Source organism: Brachionichthys hirsutus, chromosome 18 (assembly GCF_040956055.1).
Source record: "Brachionichthys hirsutus isolate HB-005 chromosome 18, CSIRO-AGI_Bhir_v1, whole genome shotgun sequence".
Classification (NCBI taxonomy): Eukaryota; Metazoa; Chordata; class Actinopteri; order Lophiiformes; family Brachionichthyidae; genus Brachionichthys; species Brachionichthys hirsutus.
The window spans coordinates 10,636,705-10,649,623 of NC_090914.1; the positions used below are offsets into that span (position 1 = coordinate 10,636,705).

Sequence of the window (12,919 nt, forward strand, 5' to 3'; positions counted from 1 at the left end):
TTCTGTGCAGCTCGCAGACGACGACACCGAGGTGTCGCTCTCTGACCGCGAGCTGGAGCTGGACGAGTCCGGTGACCTGTCCGGCCTGCCGTGGAACGAGCGCTTGGGCGATGGCTTCCTGTCGCCTCTGCCCTCCTCCGGACGCTCCGCCTCCCTGGCGGCCCAGCTGCGGACCGAGCGCTCAGGCAGGGACACCCCGGTCAGCGTGGACTCCATCCCGCTGGAGTGGGACCACGACTACGATCTGAGCCGGGGGCTGGAGAGCACCAGCAGGGCCCTGAGAGAGCAGCAGAGTGAGGAGGGCGACTTCCTCCAGCGGGCCGCCTCCGCCCTCTCGGGTTAGTCTACAGAAACGCACACAGCTGTGACCACTGAACAGGAAGCGTTTTGAAAGGACCAGGTGTGCTGAAGGTGTGACTATAATGTTTCTTCCAGATGTAGTGATCCCAGAGAGCACTGAGACCTTTGTTAAACTTACACAACAAACACTGAGGTCCTGCACTGGTAGGCAACGGCTGCACTCACAGACCGGTTCACACCTGGTGGTAACACCCGTCCTGATTGGTCCGTGTCAAAGGGGCGGGTCAAATCACACAAAATAATGCTTTTTACTCATTGGTGTTGATCTGATTCTTCAAGAAGCAGGGATGATTTCGTAATGATGTCACTGCTTCTGTGCAACATTTCCTGTTGACTGCGAATTAAGTTCAGTGAAAGCAAACAGGCTTCAGGGAAGTCTGCTGCTCACCTGGACAGGTAGGAGAGGTGTTTACTTTGGATGGGAGTCAGACGGTGTGTAAAGCATCCCGTCTGCTGAGGAAATGGCAAAAAGGAGCACAAAATAAACAGCTGAATTCTAATGACATCATCAGCGCGTGATGTCGGATCCTTTAGGAGTCCTGAAATAAGTCGGTTCAAATAAACCAGCTAAGAAGAAGGAAACAAAACAAGATAATTAGTCTTGTGATTCCAGATGTAATTTGTTAGATCTTGGCAGGTCCTTCAGCGTGTCTCAAGACATGGTGGAATGAGCTCATACGTCTGGATCACTCAGGACGGATGTGGACACCGGGTCTGAACGGAACCAGAGTGAAACCTCACTTGTAGTCTTTTCACCAGCTTTGATTTCCTCTCTTCTACACTTGGGGAACGTTTTGTAACCGATGACTATCTAACACCGGGGGGGGGGGGGAAAGGCTCAGTTCCAGTTTCACCTCTTCAGTTCACTGGCTCTGACTGGGAGGAGCTAAAACAAAAGTGGAATTCAGCCTAACCCCGCCCCCTAACCGGCTTTGTGACTTTTGTTTGCAGTTTTCTGTCAAAGCTAACCTCTTTGGGTTTATTTGACGCACATTTTATGGTTCGGCGAAGCATGTTGTTTACGAGTGAACGAGTTTATAAACTTTTCGAGGCTCCGTCCACACAGAGACGTTTCCATGCCGCCCTGAGAGGAATAACAATCATCACCAAACTGGCTCCTCTGTTTGAACGGGGCCTCATCTCCTCTCTTGGGTTCTAGTCAACGATCGAATATCTTAACTGCAAAGATGACGAGCCAAATGTCGTGTCTGCAGGCGATGCCGCATCGTCAGACTCACACATTAACCCTTCGGATGCCAGCCGATTCCACCTGCAGCCGATGGATGGCGGCCGATGTCGCACTCCGACCAGCTCCGAGCCAGACGCCTCCTACATGGGCTACGTACGTGCCGCTGTTAACAGCTTGTTGTCCAATCCGGCGTACGAAGAAAGTCAAATAGCAGTGGAAGGAGTCAAAATTATCATCATTAACATTTCTGAGACTTCAGTCGTAAATTTACGATAAAAACTCCTCCCTCCGATGTGAACGCTAGTGTCTTTTGATCTAACGTCCGGTCCTGTAGATGCGGCTGCTGGGAGAGTGTCGCGGGACCATCGACACGGTGAAGAGGATGGGCTTCGAGCTGAAGGAGGAAGAAGATCCCATGTCTGGACTGGCTGATCCCAGCAGCTCAGAGTCCCAGACATCAGGTAGCACCACGACCTATTGTAACACGACACCCCCCGGCTTGCTATTAACTTCAGTTTAAATAAATGCATCTGATAGAAAAGACATGAAGGTGTAACTTCCTTGCCTCCGTTGCAGGAGTGATCGAGCGCTGGGAGCTCCTGCAGGCTCGGGACCTCACCAGAGAGATGCGCACCAAGCAGAACCAACAGCAGCGGCAGCAGCTGAACTCGGACCTGATCAACATCTGGACCTGGGTGGGGGAGACGGAGGAGGAGCTGGAGCAGCAGCGGAGTCTGGAGCTCAGCACCAACATCCAGACCATCGAGCAGCGCATCAAGAAGCTCAAGGTGCTGATTCCGCCTTGGTTCGTGCCTCCTTTAAGCGAGACCCGGCCGTCGCTCCGCTTGTTGGTAGAATCAGGCTTTTCTTTGGCCTTTTTGGCCTTTTTAAATTCTGCATCTTTAGTTGACCTCGTTTTGTCTGCAGGAGCTGCAGAAGTCCTACGACAAGCGAAAGGCTATTGTCATCTCCATCAACCTGTGCAGCGCTGACTTCACACATTCGGACGCGGACGAGTCCCGGGAACTGCAGGCCAAACTGAAGGACATGAACAACCAGTGGGACAAACTGGGCGGCGCTCTAGAGGAGTGGAGGTCGTCGTTGCAGGAAGCCCTCATGCAATGTCAAGTAGGTGCCGATCACCCGTCTGTCAACAGCGAAACGGGAAGCGTAGCGAGGAATCACGATCGGTTTCACCGCTGAGCGTCTCACCTGCAGGACTTCCACGAGATCAGTCATGGTCTGCTGCTCTGGCTGGAAAACATCGACCGCAGGAGGAACCAGGTGGTTCCCATCGACCCCATCCTGGACGGTGACACCCTCCACGAGCACCACAAAGCTCTGATGGTACAGGATACACCGTTCAGATCTGGGTCTGAACAAACGCAGACCTCCAACCGCTTCCGATTCATGTTCACAGCAAATCCGCCAGGAGCTGCTGGACTCCCAGCTCAAGGTGGCCTCGCTTCAGGACATGTCCCTGCAGCTGCTGGTCAACTCCCAAGGCAGCAACTGCCTGGAGGCCAAGGAGAAGGTTCACGTCATCGGGAACCGCCTCAAGCTGCTGCTGAAGGAAGTGACCCGGGACCTCAGAGAGCTGGCCAAGATCCTGGACATCACCAGCAGCCAGCAGGTGGACGCTCGCGACGGACGCGTCTGTTCTCCCATTGATACGCCAGATATTACCGGCCTTTACAAGCGTTCAATCTGAACCCCCTCCCCCGCAGGATCTGTCTTCCTGGTCTTCTGCTGACGATCTGGACACGTCCGGGTCCGTCAGTCCCGTATCAGGGCGGAGCACCCCAAGCCGGCGGCGATCGGTAACGTATTCTCTAGCGTTCCCAGAAATCTCTCCTCACACCTCCTCATCCATCGTGCATCACTCTCCCTCCTCCTGCATGTTTACTCCCACAACTTCCTAATTTGTATTCACCTCCTCCTTCTTATCCTCACCTTTTCTTGCTCTCCAACTTTTTCCAAATTTAAATCTCCCCCCCTTGACTCTCCTCAGATTTCCCCTCTCTCCAGTTGTAGCCTGGAGTCTTATTGAAAGCGCTTAGCTCACAGAAACCGGTCCACGTTAGCATGGCGCTGCTTCTATTACATGTTCATGCTTCACACTGTTTTAAATGAAGCTTTGTACTTTTGCAGTCTGTTGCCTTTCACAGCCGGAACCTCCTTCCTTCCTCCACGTCTGATTTTGTGGCTGCTCTTCTTTCATTCTTGGGATTCTCTTCATCGGTCGCTTTGTTTGATTTGCCTGGACTTAAACACACTTTCTTTCTTTTACCCCCCCACCCCGCCCCTGTTCATTGCAAACAGCAACGGGGCAGATGTAGTCTGTCCCGGCCCGGAGCCTCAGTCGGCGGCCCGCACCACAGGTACCTTTCTGTTGGTTCCAGCACATCCAGAGGATGATGGAACTCACCGGGCCCGTGACGCCGACGCGTCTCTAACCGTCTTAGCCCACAGATTTTGAAGAACTTTATTTAAATCCCGCCGGCTCACGGCGGCCGGTGAATTCCATCATCTCCTGAAGGTCTAGATTCTCTGTGTAGGCTAGGTGATGAGGTGAAAACGCAGCCGACACGCCAGCGATAATGAAACTCTCCTCCGCCAGCGTGCGCTTTAAGCTAACTGGTTTCCCGCGTGATGGAAAATGCTAACGCCGGCGACGCTCCTCCTCAGAGCCAGGCTACGTCTGCAATGAACACGTAAAGGCTGCAGTCTCTCTTCCTCTCTCTCTCTCTCTCTCGTATCACATTTCATCTTCTGCTGCCGCCGCCGCTGCTTTCTCACCCCCCCCCCCGACCCCTCACCCCTCCGTCCTCATTAATGGCAAAAGAAACTAAAGGAGAAAAATGAGTTTACTGTAGTTCCAGGAATGTAGCTTTTGCCTAGCTAGAACCAAATAGGCCGTTTCTCTGCTTGCTTTGCATTTTCAGCGGGATGCAAACCTTCAAAGAGTCTCTCATAAAACTGCCAGCTGATACTTGCAGCATGTCTTTTGTCTTTTAACGTCCTTGCAGAGGAACGCTATGCTAGCTCACGTGCTAAATATGTCTGTTTGCCTTGATGACTGGTTTGTGATTATTTAAAAGTCAAGAAGAACTATTTGACTTTGATTGCCAGGTTGTTAAAATGGCTGCGTCCTGAATGTGTGTGTGTGTTTGTGTGTACGAGCAGGTCGCCCAGCGGCGCTGGATCCGCTTCCTTCCCTTCTGATCGGGAAACCCCGTTCCTGCGCCGCGTCCTCTGGGTGGCGCTGCCGCTGCAGCTGCTCCTGCTCCTGCTGGTAGTCTCCGCCTTCCTGCTGCCGATGTCAGAGAACGACTTCTGCTCCCAGCACAACAACTTGGCTCACTCCTTCTACCCGATGCTCAGCTACACCAACGGCCCCCCTCCGGTGTAGGAGCGTTGCGTTTACTGCACCGGCGGGATTAAAAACAAAATGGCCCCCGGTCGTCTAGAAAAGCTGCTTCTGGCGATGACCAGAGATCGACTGTGAATTCGCTTCAAACTCAACGGCAGTCGGTTTATTGTCATGACATCACGTTTATTTATTTGTTCCCGGTATTCCGGCATGCGCTCCTGCTTCTATTTACTCTATTGTGTTTGTGGTCGGCCGATCATTTATAACCTCACGCAGTATCGCGTTTTAATATCGGACACAATCAAGAGTTTAACCTCAACATCAGACGCTCGTGGTTTATTTTTCTTAAACAGAACCTAAGATAGGACTATATAGAGCTATTGTGTATTTTGTACGACTGTCTGGTCGGTACCAGAGCTACGAGGTGTATACAACCATAAAGATGTATGTACAAGCAATGAAAGCCAAATCCTCATGTCGACATCTGTCTGTCATTTCTGTGTGATTTAAGTTTTATTCGGTGGAAACAAGAATAAGAAAACATGCTTCATTTACTTTGGACCTCATAGCGTATATTGGGGGGGCGGCGTCTCCTAATCCGGACCTGGAGGTGCAGAGATCCAGGGAGGCGCCGTCAGGTGGGTGGGACAGAGCCAGGGTAGATTAACACGGTGAAGGAGGCGGTGGTGATGATGATGATGATGATGGGTGTGAAGAAGAGTCTCCAGCACTTGGATGATGTCATAGTTTGGGTGAGCGAGGGCGGCGGCATCCATGCCCAACATCTGGGAGACGACCATCCGGAAATCTAGCAGCTTGAAAACAGAAATATTCCAGAGACCTTTATACATCTGGAAGTTACCCCCCCCCCTCCCCCCCTCCCCCCCACACACACACTGCTGATTCCCCCCTGATCCCACCCTCACCTCCGACTCCCCCCTGATCCCACCCTCGCCTCTGACTCCCCCTGACCTCTGACCCCCCCCTGATCCCACCCTCACCTCTGACTCACCCCTGATCCCACCCTCACCTCTCTCTCCCTCGCAGACAGCTGAGCCAGGCTCTCTCTGAGAGCGTGGAGCTCCTGCTGGTCTCCTTTGCTCCTCTCCTCCTGGCTCTGCAGGTCCGAGGTCGCCGTGTTCAGCCTCCTCTCCACCTTGGCCTTCCCTTCCTCCAGCTGATGCAGCCTCCTCCTCTGCTCCTGCACGGCCTGAGTCTGTTCCTCCTCTTTCAGCTTCGCGTCAGACAGAGGCGCTCGGATCATTTCAGAACCATCAGGCCGAACGTAGACGCTGACATGAATGCATGAAGCCCTATGAGGTGAACGCGCCTCTGGACTGGCTTCGGGTCGGTACCCGTCGCCCCTCTACCTTGAGCTCACTGGTGTGGGACAGTTGGGCCTTGAGCTCGGCGTTCGACGTCTTCGAGGCCCTCAGGTCGCCTTGGAGACGCTCGACTCTCTTCTGCAGCTTCCTCGCTTCCCTGTGAGCTTCATCTCGCTCCACGGCCAATGTTGATCTGCTCCTCTTCTCCTCCTCCAGCTGGGAAACCTTCTTCCTCAGGAGCTGGATGTGGAAGCCTTTGCTCTCCAGCTGGTCCTTCTGTAGCTTCACCTGCCGGGAACCAAGAATATCGTGATTGCAGGAGGGTCTCTGGTCACGCCCCACCGCTGATAGCTCTGGGTTAGCATACTTTACGCTGCAGGCTGTAGGTGTGAGATTTGCTCTCCACCAAAGCCGTCGCCTCCTGTTTGACGAGCTGCTCCACCCTCGACAGGATGAGCTTCAGCCTCATGTCGAAGCCCAGATCCACAGAGAGACGGTCGACCTTCATCGTCGCTGACAGCTGCTCCAGGAGGTCTTCGTACTGTAAAACCAAGCGCCAGGTGCAGGTCATGTGACCACTCACGTTTCCAAACATTTTTCAAAGATGTTGATTTAATCTTGAAGAAAGGGCCTGAATGTGGAAAAGCATTTTTTGGCGCCACTTACTTGCTGTTCATTGAGTCTAAAGCCGTCGAGGCGTGCGTTCGCCGTCGTCAGCTCCTCCTCCAGACCCTGCAGTCTCTCCCTCAGGTCCTGGACTTGCTGCTCCGCGAGCTGAGCGCTCATTTTTGCACCGTTCTGGAGCTCCGTCTGCTTCCTCAGCTCTCCAGAGACGCAACCCAGCCGGGCCTCCATCTCTGAGAAGGACTTCCTCCCCATGATGCAAAAGAGGATGACAGTTATCCAGCAGATAAATCCATCAATAATAATTATTATAATTAATAGCTTCCAAACTTTAATTCTCTAAAAAGAAACTCTGCTTCTAGAAATAGGTGCACATTCAAACATAATCTTCATCAGATCAGTTTCTGCTGATTTAAGATGAAATATGACTGAGAAAAATTAGTTTTTAAAAACAAAGTACTTGTATTTTTGTTTTTATGTAACTACAAATAAAACAATCCAATAAAAAGTTAACGTTCAGATTGTTTATAAGGGGAATGCAGGAATTATTACATTAATATTAGAGACACACCTCCGTTCACCTTTACCTCTCTCCTCTGATTGCTCACCTTTTCCACTCTGTGTACAACCTCCTTCTCTGTGGGCGGGGCCACATCCTCGGACCTCCCCTGCAGCAACCCTCCCACCTTCTCCAGGCTCGACTGCAGCCTCCTCTCCAGCTCCTCCACCTCCGCCTCCAGACAGAGAGACTCCCGTCGAGCTGCTTCTACGACTCTCCTGCCGGCCTCCAGCCTCTCCGTGAGGGTTTCCCTCTCCATCTCAACGTTCCTCCTTCCCATCGCCAGACCATCCAACTCCTGGAGGAGATTCAGTTCCTTCATGTCCATAAATCTGAAAAGGACAACATTTTTGGAGAGGTTCCTGTGGATTCCCTGTGATTCTTACCATTTTGGCTGAACCGAGTGCCTCGGCGCTGCTGGCGGCCTTCCTCCTCTCCCGGTCCAGCTCGGCCGCCAGCCTGAGGGCCGTCTCTCTGCCGGCTTTACACTCCAGATCACAGGACTTCACATTCTCCTCCAGAACTCCAATCCTCGCCTTCAGCCTCGCCGTCTCCTTGGACTGACCCCACATCATGATTCAGAGCATTAGGAACCTGTTTTACTGATGATTGTATATTTCATACAACAACAAATAATTAATTTCTGCTGTTCAAGATTCAAGATTCTTTATTGTCATTATGCTAGCAAAACGAAATCACACAAAATAACATCAAACAAAATACCTTATCAGCGCTTTCCATGACTTCCATTATTAGAACCAGTGAATCAAGTCGTTTCTGTTTTAAGTGTCCTCCTGGCAACCCTAAACACAACCCAGCTTGCACCGGACTCCACCATAGGGGGCGCTGTGGGTGGAAACGCGACGGCCTCGCGAGTTCAGCCTGCGCGAGGGTCACAAAGCGCTCCACGCTTGCTACGTCATCGCAAACAGGAATTGGTCGCCAGCAAAGCTTTATTGGTAAAAACAAAACAAAACCGAAGCTTTATTGATACGAACAGACACGCCTTCCGACCGGTCTCAGTCGCATCAATGCCCTCTGAGTTAATATTCTACTGGAACTATTCAAGCCGTTCTTTGACGCCTTGTTTCATTTTTAAAGTCGCTAAAGTTAAAGTTTACTGGCAAGCTAGCCGGATGCTAACGCTAAAAACGGCAGCTAGCACCCGCTGATGCTACTGCTGCAGGATCCCGATACTAAACAGCTGTTACCGGAAGCTAGTTAATCTGATATAGAGTTATTGAAAGCTAGTTCAGTTCTGGTTCCGGCTCACCTGTGCGAGATGATCCTCCGGAGGCTGTGGACCAAAGTGGGAGCTCAGCGACGTCTGGACTGGAAACCAGTGTCCACGTGTGCCTCGACCGGCGTCCGCCAGTCTGCCCAGTACGAGTCTAAACCCAGGACTCGGTCGACCTGCTCAGACCCGTTAAGGAGCTGCTATCTCAGGCAGCATCGTCAGAAACCGGGGCGTCTACCTGCTCCAGGTGGATTCAGCAGCAGGTTGTTACCTGACCCCGGGATTCTGGCAGGATGTGGACAGAAGCGTCTCTACGCGGCTGATCTTGTGATGCCAATGTTAAAACCGACTTTAAGTCCAGCGGCGGTGCCTGGAAAGAGGGCTCCCAAAGGCCCGAGGACTAAACAGCCCTCCAGAACCAATCAGCCGTCCCTGCAGGAGGACCAGGTGATCCGTCCCTCCGTCTGGACTCGTGTCATGTTTCTGCTTCAGTTTCAGCTCCGTCCTGTTTCCCTGTAGGACACGATGCACTGTATCGCCTTCGCCACAGCCGATCAGTATCATTTACCAACTCTCTGCCACGACTTGATCAACAACGGCTTCTCCGAGGTGGATCTGCCCCGAGGTACCGGGAGTTCCTCTCCCCGGAGGTAAAATGTGCTGAAGCTGGGTCAGATTCACGCCTTTTCATTTCAGACGCCTCTAATGTGCTGCTGCTGAACACGGACATGGCAGCGAAACCGGACGACGGCGCTCAGATTTTCTTCTTCAGGTCTGTTTTTGTCTTCAAATTCACTGATCGGATATTAAATTGTGTAAATAATGTACAATATGGGCTGTTTTGATTGGTGCGTTGGATCCAGTATCAGTGTCTAATTCCCGTTGAATTATAAAGCATTTATTCTGGTGATCTAAAATAAAAGGTCAAGTTTAGTATTCTCAATCCAATGTTTCAGGGAAGGTTCGGTCGTTTTCTGGAATGTTGAGGAGAAAACTGTGAGCAAATCGTCCTCAATTGTCAAATTTTAATTCAACTCCTCTTGTGGCGGAAACGTCTTCAGTGTTTTGATCTTTTGTCTTTTGCAGGTCAAACGAGTGTTGAGGATCCTGGAGCGTCATGAGATCCAGGCCTACGAGGTTGCGTTGGTCCACTGGGAAAACGAGGAGATTAACTACACCATCAGGGAGTAAGTCGACCGACGCCCTCCTGTTTGTCTTGATTTGTACTTTCAGACTTTTTTTTTTTTTGTCACGTCCCAAACTTCTTCATTTCCAGGGGGAATACGAAGCTGGAGCGAGGAAACTTTATTCTCAATGACCAGATGGATCCACACGAAGCTGTTCTGGAGAAATTTGCCTTTTCTAACGCCCTCTGTTTGTCAGGTGAGTCTTTTAACTCAGGTTTAACTCTGATTGGCTGTCGGCCTCTCTGACCGGTGCCCCTTCGTCTCCCAGTGAAGCTGGCAATCTGGGAGGTGTCGTTGGACGTCTTTGTGGACTCCATTCAGACGATTCCTGAGGTACAGGTCACCTTTAACCCTTCGTGCTGGTGTCCCGTTCCTGTTTTTAATCCTTGAGCTGTTTGTCTCCTCAGACGTTAAAGTCGGGAAGGAGGGTGAAGTTGTCAGCGGCGGAGGTGATGAAGAAGATCGGCGAGCTTTTCACGTTAAGGTGAAGTCTAAAGCTTTTATTTTATCGATTGATGTATGACCACAGACGTCCACCGAGGACGTCGTCGTTCTCCCGTTTGACCTCCGTCCGCCTCTGGCAGACACTTTATAAACCTGAGGTCCGACCTGCTCATCACGCCGGATTTCTACTGGGACCGAGAAAACCTGGAGAAGCTTTACGATAAGACGTGTCAGTTCCTCAACATCAACCGCAGAGTCAAGGTAAACGAAGCCACCGCGGACGTGGTCGCGTCCCCGCCGCCGTGAGACGGACACTCGTCACCACTTGTCTGTGATTACAGGTTGTAAACGAGAAGCTGAAACACTGCGCTCAGCTGACGGACCTGATGAGGAGCCACCTGAGCGAGAAACACAGCCAGAGGTTGGAGTGGATGATCGTCATCCTCATCACCATAGAGGTAAAGATGCAAAATGCATCTTTGTGATATGCTTAAATATGCTTAAAAATGTTTTAAATCTGACGCTTGTTTCCCTTTTAGGTTTTGTTTGAACTTGCAAAAATGATCTTCTAAATTAAAAAACGGAACTTGGAACATAAAGAGATGCTGCAGAACTCAAAAGCACTTTGATCCGTGAATCAATGTCTGAAGAATGTATTTCTGTTTTAGTTTAGCAACTTTCACGTTCAAACAAAGGTCAACGAATCTGAGGATCATGGCTTCGAGCTCCGGAAGGATTCTAAAACGTGTCTGTGCAGGTTGTCAGTCATTCAGCTTGAGGTAAAATGTGAAAAAACATCGTTTTTTTTGGTGCATTTTTGTATTTAACTTCTTCAGATTGGACGCTGCTTGTTAGATGCCGCTCATCTCATCTTGGTATTTGTGGTTGAAACTGTTGCAACAGATAAAGGAACATAAATGTAAATTCATCGGGTGACTTTTTTTTTTTACGATGTAATAAAATGCTTATTTAAATGTTTGTCAGTTGTAATGATGTCATGTTTTCACCCTTGGTTGGTTTGTCAGTCACAAACTATAAACTATAAAATGCTCCGGATCGAACAAAGCCGAAATTTCACACCGTGTTTCGCCAAAATCCATCAAGTAGTTTTCATGTGTTCCTGCAGACAAACGGCGAAGACACAACCTCCCTGCATGAGGTAATAGAGTTATATTTAGGAGTGAACTGCATGTGTAAAAAATATATAAAAACGGGTAACTTAGGTTTCTGTTTTATATCAAATGTAAAGACGTCAAAAAGAAGAACAGTTCTTCATGTGTGGATGTGTTATAACTTTTATTATATACAAGATAGCATACAGTAGTTAGCACGCTTCGCTCGCCGACTCAAACATGTTCACACCAGAAACACGATTTTAATGACATCAAACATGATTAGTAAAATAAATTCAACTCATTGACAAACCGTTCAGGACATGCTTAACTCGTAGATGATGTTCAAAAGGGGGGTTCATTATTAAATGACCTGCTCATTTCATCCGAGCCGTTTTAACATCGGCGTCATTACAGTTTCCCGAGAGTATGGTTGGATATTTTAAACATGGAAAAAATATAAATTTCCCATATCGTTAATCATCATAGCATAACATAGTGGCAAATAAATCTGAAATAATGATTGCAAGAATAATTTGTCTGAACATAGAGCGGACCCCAATCCTACTGATCCCTGAAAATAACAGGGCTTAGCTTAATCGATCATTATTGATTATTAAATTATTGTGACAGTCCTAATAGTGAAATGGATGGACTTTGCTGCTTAACTCCAGATTCGAACTGTTCCCTTGAGATCTGTACTTTCCCAACCTCTCACAATAAAAAAAAAAAAGAAGCTTTGTTCAGACTTGTTCAGACAGTAACTTCTTTGATTGTCTGACCTCGAGAGAAAACAAAGCACAAAATTAAGTTGGACATTCCAAATGAATGACACGAGAGTGAAGGTACAAGCTTACCAGGTAGAGACACTGAAGGCATTAATCCGACTCTTCGGTGACGGTCGCAGTCGCAGTTTCCGGATTCTCAAGTGCAACTACAGAATCTGCGTCTTTGCTCGCTTCTCTTGTTTGACTTCCTTGTTGACGCTCGTCTTCGACAGCCTGGGCATCAGAGGCAGCTTCCACGCTGCACGTTGCTCTGTCTGATTGTATTTGTTCTAGTGGTTCCACTGGTTCCATTGACTGGATAGTAACTTCTAGCTGTACAATTTGGGTCAAGATTGTGGCTATTTCTGCTGCTGGTTCTGTGCTTCCTGATGCCTGAACAGTGACCCCAGGAAACTCAGGCTGGTTCTGGCTCTCAGGTGTTTGTGTTGACATGTTTGATTTTATAGATTCTTCTTCGTTGACCTCTTGAACTTCATCCTCAGCCTTTGTTTGTTCCATGAGTGCAGTCTCTCTTGTAGGTGAGGCTTTAGCGCCCTTTGAATCCTCTTTGGGATCTGAGAGAGAAACATCTAAACATCCTGGAGAATCGTGTGTGGGCATGATATGGACAGAATCTTGCTGTTCTGTTGCAGATACTTCATTGATGAGAGCAGATATTGAATGTTGATCCTCCACTCCAGTAACTCCAGGTCCAGCTCTCCATATATCGTCTGGTTTTTCA

The 12,919-nt window shown here is 49.6% G+C and overlaps 2 protein-coding genes across 2 annotated transcripts in view; both read left to right on the forward strand.

Moving 5' to 3' along the window:
• LOC137907346 (nesprin-1-like) overlaps nucleotides 1-4,961 on the forward strand; it is a 47,728-nt gene extending 42,767 nt beyond the window's left edge. The window contains exons 136-146 of the mRNA XM_068751663.1: nucleotides 11-338; nucleotides 436-504; nucleotides 1,575-1,702; nucleotides 1,884-2,010; nucleotides 2,126-2,337; nucleotides 2,477-2,677; nucleotides 2,768-2,896; nucleotides 2,970-3,182; nucleotides 3,277-3,369; nucleotides 3,872-3,930; nucleotides 4,736-4,961. Coding sequence (XP_068607764.1) covers nucleotides 11-338; nucleotides 436-504; nucleotides 1,575-1,702; nucleotides 1,884-2,010; nucleotides 2,126-2,337; nucleotides 2,477-2,677; nucleotides 2,768-2,896; nucleotides 2,970-3,182; nucleotides 3,277-3,369; nucleotides 3,872-3,930; nucleotides 4,736-4,961 — 1,785 coding nt within the window. The remainder of the gene's footprint in view (nucleotides 1-10; nucleotides 339-435; nucleotides 505-1,574; nucleotides 1,703-1,883; nucleotides 2,011-2,125; nucleotides 2,338-2,476; nucleotides 2,678-2,767; nucleotides 2,897-2,969; nucleotides 3,183-3,276; nucleotides 3,370-3,871; nucleotides 3,931-4,735) is intronic.
• A 3,751-nt stretch (nucleotides 4,962-8,712) lies between these two features.
• rmnd1 (required for meiotic nuclear division 1 homolog) lies at nucleotides 8,713-11,225 on the forward strand. Its single transcript, XM_068752271.1, has 11 exons — nucleotides 8,713-9,114; nucleotides 9,187-9,292; nucleotides 9,364-9,439; nucleotides 9,624-9,663; nucleotides 9,754-9,854; nucleotides 9,944-10,050; nucleotides 10,123-10,187; nucleotides 10,262-10,338; nucleotides 10,439-10,559; nucleotides 10,640-10,756; nucleotides 10,838-11,225. Exons 1-11 carry the CDS (start codon nucleotides 8,713-8,715, stop codon nucleotides 10,868-10,870), a joined length of 1,245 nt encoding a protein of 414 aa, XP_068608372.1. The 3' UTR covers nucleotides 10,871-11,225.
• The last annotated feature ends 1,694 nt before the right edge of the window (nucleotides 11,226-12,919 follow it).

Coding starts and splice junctions, on each gene's coding strand:
- rmnd1 (XM_068752271.1), top strand. CDS start 8,713: ATGATCCTCCGGAGGCTGTGGACCAAAGTGGGAGCTCAGCGACGTCTG. Junction 9,293..9,363: donor CGAGGTGGATCTGCCCCGAG/GTACCGGGAGTT, acceptor TTTTCATTTCAG/ACGCCTCTAATGTGCTGCTG. Junction 10,188..10,261: donor CCATTCAGACGATTCCTGAG/GTACAGGTCACC, acceptor TTGTCTCCTCAG/ACGTTAAAGTCGGGAAGGAG.